This window comes from Melospiza georgiana, chromosome 5 (assembly GCF_028018845.1).
Source record: "Melospiza georgiana isolate bMelGeo1 chromosome 5, bMelGeo1.pri, whole genome shotgun sequence".
In the NCBI taxonomy this organism is placed as follows: domain Eukaryota; kingdom Metazoa; phylum Chordata; class Aves; order Passeriformes; family Passerellidae; genus Melospiza; species Melospiza georgiana.
Genome location: NC_080434.1, coordinates 29,495,544 through 29,509,241, shown reverse-complemented (window position 1 = coordinate 29,509,241; position 13,698 = coordinate 29,495,544). Strand labels below are relative to the sequence as shown.

Sequence of the window (13,698 nt, the reverse complement as noted above, 5' to 3'; positions counted from 1 at the left end):
GGCTGATTTGTTGCTGTAATAAGAGATACCTAGGTTCCACTGGTGGACTAGAATTTGCACTGTAAGGGTATCCTACCAAGCTAGAGGAGGTATTGTCTTCAGTGCAGCACAAACCTGATTGCTGGCTTGTGTAGTGGCTGCAGCAGTGGGACAGAGTTCTGCTACCAACTCAGCTGTAGTGAGGGGAAAAAAGTACCCAGGTACCTGTTCCAGCCATAAACAGCTGTGGCTGTTTGGGACAGAGTCCTTGTTTCTCAAACTGTGATTCAACTTCTCAGTCGCCAGAGCCTCCTACATCAGTGTATTGAGATGTTCCCCTTGTGGGAGGACTGAACAGCATTCCAGCTGCAGGATCACTAATTAGTGCTGCACACAGAGCATTCTAAAAAGCTGTAAAGGACTGCTGTTAGGTAACTCAAGCTATGTAATGGAAGGTAAAACTGATAAACTTTTTAGAATCCCCCAGAAATTTTTTTCTAGGAATACAATTGGAATTAACTTATCTGTAGAAAGTTGTATAAAATACAACTGTCACTGCAGTGCTCCTGACTACCTTCTACAGCATTACATCCTGGTATAATGCAGGTAACCAGTTCCTTCTACTAAATTTGTACACAAGTGGAAGACTAATAAAAGCTTTGAACTCAGCACTGATTCTACCTCTGCAGAGAGGAGGAAGACTGTTAGCAAGATTTTTCTGTAGCTAAGCTTCTTTTTAATGTGCAGTCTGTTTAATTGAGAAGAGGCAATTCTGTGATCTTGCCTTAACAGCAGCCAGTATAAAGAGCCATCCAAAAATGATTCTTCTGTAAGTTCTGGGCCTGCTGAAGCCATTATATACTCTTCATTAGGTCAAACATTTCAGATAGTTTAACTTATTTCTATATATCAATTTCTGTGAAGTCCACTCAGTTTAACTTCAGGGACTGTTAGAGCTGGAGGTGTCCCAGCCTCAGCTGAACCTGCACCTGAGAAATTGCTGTAATAAAGCTGCTTTTGGAAGGGTGGAGGAAACATCTCCATTTTATTTTTTTCCAAAGCAGAGGCACAAAGTAATGTTTTCTGAAGATAAAGTAACTGGATACCATCCCTTATCCAAGGGGTATAATGTATAATGAATTGCAAGTGAGTTAGAGTATAGGACAGAGGCTTTTGATACTACATAAAACCCAGTGCTTCTTAAACCCAAAACCATGATCCATAAAATTTTAAGTTAGTCTGACACAACTAAACCTGGTAATGGTGATTTTACCAGAGTGCAGTTGTATAGAAAAGTGTTTACATTTCTTGTGCAAGAAGATCTCTGATAAAAACAAAAACTTTACAGAGTAGGTTAGGTGTATTTATTAAGATTTTAGTAATTAAGATGAAAGGAAAATTGCTACAAGACAAATGAAAGACATTCTAGTCTCCTTGAGTAAGGCAAGAGCAATCCTCAAGACTTCTGATCAAAAAACTTGGGAGGAGATTTGGCATAAAACAACAGGAATAAATACAGTTAAGAGGAAAATGAACTATTTGCAAATTAACTTTTTATGTAATTGTGATAGGTTTTGCTGTGGAATACTGTGGTAGTGGTTTTCAAAAGACAGGGTAGGTATCATTGCAAGATTTGTATTTATTTTTTAAATTCACTGGCAGTTTTTAGGGAAAGGTACAATCCTATAAGCTGCTGCAATTAAAAAAATAACTTTTCTCCCAGAAAGAAACAAACAAGCAGGAATATTATATTGTGCAAATAGAATAACTGAATAATAATAACTTAGTAGCTTTCAATAAATACCCTGAAAGAATTAACCAAGACACTTAAATAATCTGTTTTCCTATCAAAGTCCTCTCTGAACCTGTTTTACACCAAACAGACATAACTTCAAGTATTAAAAAAAAACGTCTCCAGAGGTTTTTGAAGAGTTAGAGCAGCTACTCTGCTTGCAGCAGCCCTGCTGCCTCAGATATTCCTCCTGCCCCTGCCCCTTTTTACCTGTACAGATGCAGGAAATGAGGTTATTTCTGGTTGTGCTGCAGTGGGCATTGAGGTCCCAATGCTCTGTGAACCTGTACAAGTTGTTTCCTTTTAGAGCAAAGCTGGTACATGCATAAGTGAGACCTGGGATCATAGATTAAAGATTCTGATTCTTTATAAACCCAAACAAGAATTCCCTTTACAGTACAAGCCATGAAATACTGAAAGCACAAACTCTTGCAGCAGTTCTACTTAAGATCTCTTCTTCTATGACGATGGTTGTAGTCATGTACCATTCACACTCTTAAATTACTGTAATAGTAAATCAAATTGATAGAAGGTGAACCGTTTAAATAAAATCTTTAATTGCTTATTTACAACAAAGGCAATGAGTTGGCAAATGGAAAATCATGATTTTCACTTTCTCACTAACTTCAGATACAGCAAGTACATACTCAGCTATAAAATATGCAGCCTAGTGAGTAAGGCGCAATATTTACATCACACTAGTACTGCAAAAGAAGCACTTAAGATGAATTTACTGACAGCCAGAAGTTAAACATTTATCCTGGAAATGCTAACAATGCTGAAAAAGAAACTTATGATCTTGTCATTTAAAAAGTAGTGCTCTACTGGTTTGGTTGTTTTTGTCAGATTGCAAACATGCAATAATAGTAAAAATCTGATAATGGGATAAAAACAAAAAACTGACATTGTCAGTTTTTGCAAAGTAACGTTTTGATACAAGTGTACTGCTTCTTGGGCTGAAATCTAGCCCTAGTAACTCCAGTATTAGATTACTACATAGTTTTACCTCAGCAAAGGTCTTTTCTGGGGAAAAAACAGCTATTACATTTGAATCCAGGCTATACTAGAAGCATAATACAATCACACACAGACACAAATTTAAGAACACAAATTACTACAGACAGAAAATATCCTGCTTTAACAGCTTAAAAAAACTTAAGTGTTAAAGAACTTACTGCAGCCCAAAATAAAGAAATCAGTTTTGTTTTCTACTTCCTTTTCAATATCCTTCATTCCCCCTCCATGTATTTTAAGGTAAGTAACCATGATTCTTATTTTAGAAGGCTAGGGAAAAGAATAGTCAAGGTAAAGTATTAATCCAAAACCTACCATCCTGGCTGTCTCTTCTGGATATAAAAGACAAACTATGAGCCTCAAAGACAACAGATACACCAACCACATGATCTGGGCATGATAGCAAGGCCTGCGGGGAATGTTTTCTTGTAGAGATTCTTTACTAGTGCTTGGTAGTAACTATCTTCATAAGGGACTTGATTTAGCTATGTAGGAATGGGAAGAAGGTGGCATCTGTACAGAAGCTATCATTTCACCCATTCACATTCCATTTTCAGCACTGGCTATGGAAGTTAACCATCATTAAGACAAGCAAAGTTAACACAAACAGTTTTTGCTACTGCTCTCCTTAAAATACATTCCTGAAATTAGGCTTTCCCATTGCTAGTAGTACTTGCACTTCATTTTTATATGAGCAGAGGATATTTTTTTTAATGTTTCTTTTGCACTAATGAAATTCAGTGTAACTTTGATATGATGTGGAAGCATTTAGCAGTTTAAGGAGATGATGCTTAAATTTATGCAGAAACCTTTACAGTGTGCGTGTTTCATATCCATGGGGTACTCACAGATGCTCACATCCATCATAGATTCTGGATTCAGATGTCAGTTATAGCCATGCCATATCCTCTTCCTGTGCATGCAGCAGCTTTCCCAAGCTTTCCAACTTCCATCCTTAACAGTACATGTTAACAGGACACGTGTGGCAAGTATGTAATGACTCCTTGACACATTCAAAGAAAAGGCAAGTTTAACTTTTTTCCAGAGCTTTCTCTGCTAAGTTATTCTCTAGTTCAGGGGATTCCTCAGCATCCTGACTGGCAGAAGGGTTAAAAATCCCATCCACTGCAGGGGCTGTCGTCGGTGTTGTGAGAGGGGTCACAGTGTGTCCAAACCCCTGATAGTGACCCATGGGTGAAGATGGCATTGAAGAAGCATCAGAAATTGGGTCTTGAGTAGATGAAGACAGTAAACTTGTATGCTCATTTTGTTCATGATCTTCAGCAAAAAACATTTTCCTTGGCTGGCCCAAAACTGTCCTCCCTAGAATTATGCAAAATGAAAAGATTTTTTAATCCTTCCAACACTAGTCTTTGAACACAGTCATGTTAAATTAGAAGATAAGTCTTTGTTTTGTATTAGTTTTACATGGGCATTGTTAGTTTTAATAAAGAAAAGTATGTCTTTCCATTTAAGAGAAAAACAACTTACCCAACCTTTTCTTGTTAAAAGAAAAATTAAAACCTAGACTAAATCAGTCAGGAATTCTGGAAAGAAAAAAGTGCCAGATAAACCATCAAATCCTCTAGGCATGCCGCTGCCACTGAATTGGTAACAGAATGTTCTCAGTAAAGGTGGGCAATAGTGTGACATGAAGCTGGAAATACAGATGCTGTTGATAGACTGTACAAATCCTGTTACTTACCCACATTTCGAACCTGTTCGGAGATATCTGCCCTTAGGTCAGAAATATCCCACATTGCAAGGAAGGAGTCAAAGCATGAGCCTTCTTCAGCCTCTTGAACATAAGGTTTATAGGAAAAACTGTAGTGATGTGCAATAGCAGCCAGAAACATCTCCACACAAATGATAAAATCCTGCAATGACAGAGATACTGACTTAATCATTCACAACTGGAGAAAAATAGTTCTGGGTTTCTTCTACAACTGAAAGGCTGCAATTGCCCTGGGATACTGACACCAGCTACTTTTCCACCAGGATATTCCTGGCAGCTTTCAGAGAGCCACACATACAGGACTTCACTTAAACAGATAATTTAACAAGCAACAAGCAGCAGCTCTACAATGAATACCTGCAAGAAGAAATGTAAGGATATCCAGACATATTTCACTGGAGCACATTCCTTCTGCCATGGATATAGAAATGTTAAGCATAAAACTCACATGGGCTCATTGGCTGAAACTTAGCCCTGCTTAGAATAATTCATTACTAATCAAGCCTGTGTTATTTCCTTGAGTATTTCCAAGTATTTCCTTGAGATCAGCTATGTCATGTTACATATAACCATTTCTGCCCAGAAATAACCATCTGCTCCTACCTGTAAGCCTGTAGCCACAGCTTCCACACTTTGCCAATCCCAGGTGTGTTTCTCAGAAATAACACCAACCTTCACCAGCAATGCAATGAGCACAGCCTGCCTATAAAGAGATTTTATTATAAGAAATCTTTGTATTAGAATTGTAACAGTAGTGCCAAAAATCTGCAAGCAAATCTGGTCATATGTATACGTAGGAAGAATCTTAAAAAAAAACTTTTCTGTTCATATACTTAGATTTTAAGAGGAGGAAACAAACTTAACAAGAGATGTCATTCATCCCTGACCCTAAAGACCAACAGAACAAAAAACTAAAGGAGTTTGTTGCTCCAGTTAGTCATTAGAACAAGTTCCTTCTCTTTCAGGATGCTGCTGTAGCGAGTAATGCTCTGATAGTCAAATACACTCCCTCATTAGCAGCTAAGTGTAAGCAATGCTCAAACAGCAATTTTTATTTACCTTACAGTAACTTATTTTGAAAAAGTAATTTTTTTACTTTTAAAAGGAAATTAGTTTTGAAATAACTGCAAGTAAAGAGTCTAAAATAAGTTATGTTCTTGAGAATCACCTTACAAAGAGCAAGTCTAAAAAATAATTTTAAGTGAACAAGACTGCTCTCTCCAACACAGTAGCACCCTCTTCCCCTCACTGCAGCTCACTAAGATTATGGGCAGACATTCTAAGCCTTCAGTAACAAATCCAGCCTTTTTAGCTCATCTGCAATCTGCCCTGAGAGCAAGAAGTAACAAGTAAAAAATCCACTTACCAGAAAGAAACAAAAACTACCATCTTCACACAAAGGAACTTGCCAACAGGCTGGATAGGGTTCAGTTCCTCACGCAGTACTTTGTAAAACAGCACCAGACAATACATGGCAAACTGACAAGGAAAAGAAAATGAATGAAAGCTTTCAAACCCATGTTTATTTTGTGAGGGAATTGTTACACCATCTCTACAGTTAAAACATGTATCATAGCATGAGACAACCTTAAAATGCTATCTGGTTTTTTTTTTTTATTTATTTATAAAAAAAGACTTTCTGTTTTAAAGCCTTTTTTTTTTTTTTTATTCCTGAAATTCCAATCATTTCAACCAGGACACAGAAGTTGCTGTTGGGACTGCTGTCACAGCAGAAAGCAATTACAGCTTCTTCTGTGACAGTGACCCATCAAACACAGGGGTGGCAGCAGGAGGAGGACAGAATTTCCAAATGATCCCAGTTGTTATGCCGTTCTGACTCCTGCTGCTGTTGGCAAGAGAAGTAAGAGCAATCCATAGACTCCAAAATGAAATTCTCAATTTTAGGGGCTGACATCTTACCCTGACATTATCTGACAGCTGACCCAACAAAAAAAAGATGTTGGGTAGGCCAGACTCTCAGCACTGCACACACCATTTCCATTTTTTCCTGTGAATGTTATCACCATTTTTAACACAGAATTTTTAGCATATTGATTCTTTGTATGAGTGCTGAAGGGAAGCAAGTGGAGTCATCTCTTACCAGAGAGGGGCAGGTCTGCAGCTCTAATGCCTGGGCCAGACCACCTCACCCATCAAATAATTTGGGGTAGAAAGGTTCTTACTTAATAGAGCTTCATTGTAAAAATAACAAAGTTTTAGATTATCTGGTTTTCCAGTTTTTTCATACATAATATTTAACAGACAGCATTTTTGACTTAAAATAGAAAATATTCTACCTGTAAGAATTACCAGATATTTACACAATCACTGCCAACAGTTCACATAGAAGATTCACATAATACTGATGAATTCCAAGAGCAGAAAGATGTACTCCTGATACTCACTAGTTGTGACATGTTGTTGAGTATAACTAGGTAAGTCCATGCATTGTTGAAGCTGAAGTTTCCTTCATCATACACTCCCACCAGTTCACAAATTCTGGAAGAATTTTTAGAATTAATCACTATGGAGTAACAGATCACTTCCCTCAAGTGCTACATCTTCACTGTATCAGTCAATCCTTAGAATTCAAAACCTCTTCTGGTACTCAAATATGGGCACTGGGGGCCTGCACAAGAATCAGTTTCCAACAGCATGTGTATATATATATAAATATAAAAAATAGAAATATTTATATGGATATTCATTGTGAGTAGCAACTTTTTTCACAGTCCCACAGAATTAACAGTAATGACCATCAATGCAAAGCTCATGAAATTAAGCTTTCAGTATCATCATGCCTGACTGTCTACTGTTCCTTTACAGACACAGGCTGTATGATATGCAGGCACACAGTCAAGCTTGTCACATGTGAAGTTAAAAAAATTTAGAAGTTACAAGAAATTTGCCTTTAAAAATTCTCAGTTGATGAAGTCAATGAAAAAAAGGGAGGAGGAGAAAAGAATCTAAAACTTGAGATAATAAAAATATTTTTCCCACCCCAACAGTACTTCACATTCTATCCCACTGATTACAGAAGCTGGCATTAAGTATTCATGATTTCAATTCTGCAAATAGTCATTTGCTATAGAAAAGCCATAAAGAAATCATAAGTTGATTCAAATTGTTGGGACCCATTTAGCATGCAACATGAGTCTGCTTTTAAACTGCCTTGATCCAATACAAAGGGCCTGACAATTCTTTCCAGTGTAACTCAAAATCATATCCTGAAGATCAATATTAATTATTTATCAGTGTACTTACAAAGCAATGATGGTAGTAAATGGTCTGACAACAGTGTACTGCAAAACACCCAGTTTACATCTAAATAATAAAACTCTGAAAGAGAAACAAAAAATTCATTGTACAGGGATTTAAATACAATTCTCTTATGGATGAGTCCTATTCTCAGTAGATTTACTAAGTTAAATTTTAATTTGATGGTAATTTCAACTTCTACATCCAGGACTTAAGATGTTGCATCAGTGTGTATACACAAAATACACAAAAGAGCTGGATTTTTACAGACATGTTACAGTAAATATTCAATGATTCACTTATTTTAGCCATGAAAAGCTTCTGGCTGGGCTAAACAAAGAGAATGCAATTTTTGCTGTGTTTGAAGATGTAAGAAAAACTTGAGTCTAAATATAAGAGATTTAAAAATCATAATAATTGCCCTAAACCCTTAAGAGACCCAAAGCTCTTTACCCAGTATGGCAAACTGTATACAGAAGCTGTGACCACTGAAGCCCACCTTCCCTTCCCCTCACCCCAAACAGCTTTATCAAAATCAAAACCTTCTGAGAGAGAGAGATTTTATCAGTTTAAGCATTCAGAAATAGACATATAGATGCAGAAGGCCTTTTACCCTTCACCTGAAGTAAAAACAACAGGCTACCCAGTCTGCTCCCAATTTCACATGAGGTTTTTGGCAAACAGCAAAAGAAGCAGATTCCAGGAGAGGTTTTTTAGTATTTTTAAAAATAAGAAAGCTTCCTTCAGCACCCCTTGAGTCAATCCATGCATGTTAGTAACTAAGTCCAATTCACATGATGTTTTATAGCTAGACTATCACTCATCCACAGCTGCTTTCAGCAGAGGTTCACAGCTGACCAAACACATACAAGCCATAAACTCCCTCCATCAAGCAGCAATTGTTATGCTGCTAAAAATGAAAACAAAATGTTTGGAACTGCCTACACAGGCCAGAGCTTGAAGATGTCAGGATATACTCACTCTCCCATAGCCCACGAGGGACAGCAACAGAGAGGGGGCAGATGTCTCTGCTGATCTTTCGCCTCTATTATTAACACCAGGTTTGGGTACCGGTTGGTTAAGTAATTTGAAAGAAAAACCATAAAGTTATAGATGACATAAGCTTCATAGCATTCTCGACATGTATCCACATATATTGCAATCTTGGGGTATTTCAAAGCTATCCACTGCAAGAAGAGAGGTACACAAGAGGTTATGTGCGAGAAAGACAAAAGGGATCCCAACGACAACACCGCTTCAGCAAGCTCTGGAGCCAGCAGGCACTGACCAAACAGGGCTAAGGGGAGAGCAATGCTACAGCTACAAAATAACACACACAGCTGAGATGCAGACCAAAACCCGACTTTTTACTTTTAGTGAAACTGGTTATGATCAGCTGTCAGAGCTCTCAGTTTCTGACTATCACAATGCTGTTGTACTGCACAAAGGATGTTATCCTTTGTCCCCTGAACCAAAAAGGAATCATTTTAGCACTCAGCATAACTCAGGAAAGAATTCTAGTAGTAAGCCTAACTTGGGTAAGGAAGGTACAGCACTGAATTTTGAGGCAGCTCTTGGATCAGTCCTGTTCCCACTTCTGCTATTAAGATGGAAGGCTTAAAATAAGGGTCCTGTCACACCCCCTTCCACATCCATCATAAAGGATACTCAAGGACAGGGTTAAGAAAGGTTATCAAAAGCAACCCCAAATCTCCAAAAGAAGAATGTGGCATGACTAGAGCTATGCCTCTGACATAATCCATAAACAGGAATGCCCAGAAGTTTCTAAGACTACCCCTCCATGCAGCACAGTTTCTGCCTGACACTGTTTTCCCTCACTCCCACAACAAACAGAATTTGATTGAGCTGGTAACAGCAAGGGAACACTTACACTGTCTAAACTGTAAATCGGCACCATCCACAGAATCCTGTTACAACAAAAGAACATTTTACATTACTAAAGGTATTTTTAGTCTGAATTAAATCCAGTATTTGTAGCATAGGTAAAACGTGAAATATTACCTTATTATTGGTTTCTGTAACTCAGGTTGAGTATAATGGACTAAGTGTTGCAGTATCCCCCAGAGAGATATTGGAATAGTCATTAGCAGAAATATCCCAGCGATAAACCATGCCTTGGTATGAATTCCAACCTTGCAAGATCAAAGTTTCAGTCTTAATACTGTCAAGTTATTACAAGTACACAAAACATTTCACAAAAGCAGAGTAATGCCCAGTACTTAATTACTGAAACCCACAACAGGGTCCTTGTTTTATGTATATGGAACTTGTCTTGATTAGTGCTGCATTACAAAGTTTCTGAAAACCTGTGGATTTAAAGTCTTTTTAGCTTTAAAATCAAGTTTCAAATAGTAATCAATTGGTTTTCATTTAACAAACTGGAACAGATATGGATGTAGACACATAAAACCACAATGTCTGCTAAAACACAGGGTTGAAATTTTAAATCAAAGCTCTCTGAAAAACAACTAATGATCCTAAGTACCAAAACCTGAGAAACATGGGAGACTCTTGCCAGTTTCCTTTGATGAGAATCGTTTTTCTGATCCCCTACGTTACATCAACATCCCATGTCTCCTGTTGTTTTCTAGTTTTACTTCTGATCAGAAGTAAAACTGATACAAGTATCAGACTTAATGGTAGAAACTTGGATATAAACACCTATTATGCTGAGCATGCATTATGCATCAGAACAGGAATTTAAACCAGAAAATTTTAAACACATTCAAGACAGATCTTACTGTCATTAAGTCCTGAAAATTATACCCTGAAAAAACTTACCTCCAGGGCCACAGACCTGTATCACAATGACCAACACATATATTTTAAGGTAAAAATTTTACTTCTTGTTAGAGAAGTGATGTGATCATATGTGTGTAATTCACACACCACAGTTACAGTACCACCAGCATGAAACAGGAGCTTCTCTATCCATAGAGATGCTCTACTAAATTCTCCCAAAACAGACAGAAATACCTTTATGAATGCCAGCACTAGAACTAAGTTTCAAAATCTAAGTTCTGGGATGAACTTACGGAGCGAGCCAGACTCTTCTTGGTGGTGCCCAGCAACAGGATAAGAGGCAACAACAGGAACTGATGCCCAGGAAGTTTCACCTGACCATGAAGAACTCCTTTACTGTGCAGAGACCTCACAGTGGGACAGATTGTCTAGTGAGGGTGGGGAGTCTCCCCTGCTGGAGATACTCAAGAACAGTCTGGACACGATCCTGTGCCATCCTGTGCTCTGGGACGACCCTGCTTGAGCAGGGAGGTTGGACCAGGTGATGCACTGTGCTCCCCTCCAACCTGACCTGTTCTTGTCACTTTGAGACTCTTGGCTGACTTGAGTTTCTTGGGAATTGTACCAACTGTTCAAACACCAACTATTATGGAAACAGAAGGGGAAAGAAACACTGCTGTGCTCCTCTGAAGTTCACTAGGGCTTTAACAGCAGGACAAATGAGACCAGCAGCATCATGGCACTTCTCCAGCCTGTCCTTTCAAGGAATGGATCAGGTTGGAGGGGACCATATTGGGTCATCTGGTCAAGCAGAGTCATCCCAGAGCACACGGCACTGGATTGTGTCCAGATGGTTCTTGAATACCTCCAGGAGGGGACACTCCACAATCTCTCTGGACTATCTGTTCCAATGTGTGGTCACTGCACAGTAAACTTCTTCCTCATACCCAGGTGGAACTTCCTGTGCATCAGTTTCTGCTGTTGCCTCTTGTCCTATTGGGGGGCACCACGGAGCAGAGCCTGGATCCATCCCCCTGGCACCTGTGATTTCCACACTTTTACACTTTTCCGATGAGGTAGCACATTTATTTCCCCGCCGCTCCCTGCCCGGGGCCGAGCCCGCTGCCCACGGCCCGGCCGCGCCGCTCACCTCCAGCTTCTGCAGCTCCCACACGCAGAGCGGCACCACCACCAGCAGCCCCACGATGTAGAGCAGCACCACGAGCGGCCGGATCCATCGCCGCCAGTTCCCGCAGGTGCACGGCATGGCCGCGCCGCCGCCGCTCCTCGCACCGACCTCAGCGGGCCGGCAGCCCCTGCGGAGTGCGCATCACCGGCGGGGCCGCCGCCTCGGCTCCGTTTGCGGGCTGCCCTCGGTATGCCGGCGGCGCTCCCTATCCCGGCCCGGCCCGGTCCCACCCCGGCGCGCCCAGCCCAGTCCCCGCGGCTCTTCCGCCCGGCGCCGCTTCCGGCTGCCCCGCCCCTCCCGCCAGCCTCTTTGATTGGCTGTGCGCCCTGCCCATCACCGCTGGCCCGCCCACCCGGGACAGCCAGGGGGAAGCGCGCAGACATGCCCCCCTCAGCTTTGGGAGGGTTGGTGTGTTCCACCCGCCCCCCCCCCCGCTCGGCGGCAGTGGGCTGTGCCGCTCTCCGCAGCGGCTGGAGCTGAAGCAGGGAATGAGTATCAGGGAATGCGCGTCAGGGAATGGCCGGGAATGGCCGCGGTGCCGGATAGCCCGGAGCCGCTGCTGCAGCTGCCCGGCACGGGCCTGAGCGGTGCCTCCCTGGGAGCCGCCCGGGGTGCGCAGTGCCGTGGAGAGCCGCACCTCGCTGTGCCAGCAGTGGGTTGTGACATAGCCGAGGAGTGAAAGCTCCTGCGGGCTCACCAGTAATGCAGAATTGCAGTGATTGCAAAATAACGCAGAATAGGTGTTAAACTGCAACTGCTTGTTGAACGTTTGTTCGGAAGTGCCGTGTAAAAGCTGCTGGCTGGCCAGCCGAGCCCGCAGCGGTCAGCGGCAAGCACAGGCCCTGAGGGGAGGAGCTGAGGGCGCAGGTGGTAACGCTGCCTAATGGCCGAGGAGCTGCAGCTCCCAATTCTGCAGGAGGCGAATGCCGATCTTACTTTGTGCTGTCACTAAAACGTGCTGGAAGAACCCCTATGAATGAAGAGGTGCTAGGGAACAGGACCTGTTATTTCTGTGGAGAAGTTGTAATTGACATGTAAGAGAAGGGGGCGGTTTCCCAAGCAGTGTCTGGGCTGCCAGGGAGCAGCACCGCGTGGCACTGATTCCATCTCCAGAACACGCGTATTCTTTCTAGCTTTCAGCGAGAAGTTACTTGTGAAATACTGGTAAAAACCAAGTGGACAGAGTTCACTTTCACTAACTATTAGGACTTCTGACATTAGAGAAAGAGTAACAAAGCTACTCCCCAGAACTTGCAGATAACAGCTGTATTTAGCAGCATTCCCTGCTACTGGAAAGACTGATGTGAATTATTGTTGGTGTCAAGCATTATGTACATTCTGCTCTCATGAATTCCAAGTTTATTTAAAGGCGAGTTATGTCAAAATATAATAAACTGGGATTATGGAACCCTATAAAAAATTTACTAAATTAAAATGGCAAAGGAAACAGACTATTTTATAATTGTAGCTGGAAAATTATGCGGTACTTATTGCACACATTAATTATATTTTTGTTTGCCATTTGTTTCATAGGTTTCATCATTTTTTGCTCTTGTTTTGTGTTATGGAAGTGCAGATGCATGGTTATAACCAGGCTGTCCCTCTTGCCTGATCATCATTTCCCTGTGAGATGGTCAGTAAGGATTAATTCTCATACAGTGAAAAAAACAGATTTCCCCTCAATTATGGTAGTCTCACTATCAGCTCTTTGATGTCATATCCAACAGCAAACACCTGGTCAGTCTATTCTCCTCCCTGGTGCTTACACCACCAACCTTTCCAGAGCGTTTTTATTTCATTTTATTAAAACTTAATGACATTTAAAAACTCAATTTAATTTCTTTTTTCCTTTCCATCATTATTTCTCCACCAGAGGGCTGTCACCAGTTATAAGAAATTGATCTTTGTTAGGGAAATGCTGCCACCATATTCTGATTACTTCCTTGTTTCTTTTGGAGGTGATCATGG

The 13,698-nt window shown here is 40.8% G+C and overlaps 1 protein-coding gene across 1 annotated transcript; it reads right to left on the bottom strand.

Annotated features, from left to right (window-relative positions):
• Nucleotides 1–1,041: 1,041 nt before the first annotated feature.
• Nucleotides 1,042–11,945, bottom strand: TMEM184C (transmembrane protein 184C). The gene is made up of 10 exons (XM_058025049.1): nt 11,692–11,945; nt 9,801–9,931; nt 9,670–9,706; nt 8,760–8,965; nt 7,785–7,859; nt 6,926–7,019; nt 5,887–5,999; nt 5,124–5,223; nt 4,491–4,662; nt 1,042–4,108 (listed from the first exon to the last, which is right to left on the bottom strand). The coding sequence occupies exons 1-10, from the start codon at nt 11,806–11,808 to the stop codon at nt 3,816–3,818; spliced, it is 1,338 nt and encodes a 445-aa protein (XP_057881032.1). The 5' UTR covers nt 11,809–11,945; the 3' UTR covers nt 1,042–3,815.
• Nucleotides 11,946–13,698: the final 1,753 nt, after the last annotated feature.

Excerpts from the sequence above, each read along its gene's own strand:
- TMEM184C (XM_058025049.1), bottom strand. The coding sequence starts at position 11,808 with ATGCCGTGCACCTGCGGGAACTGGCGGCGATGGATCCGGCCGCTCGTG. Across the intron at positions 8,966-9,669 it reads CGATTTACAGTTTAGACAGT|TGGATAGCTTTGAAATACCC; the intron begins GTAAGTGTTCCC and ends CTCTTCTTGCAG. Across the intron at positions 7,020-7,784 it reads TTTACTACCATCATTGCTTT|AATTTGTGAACTGGTGGGAG; the intron begins GTAAGTACACTG and ends AAATTCTTCCAG.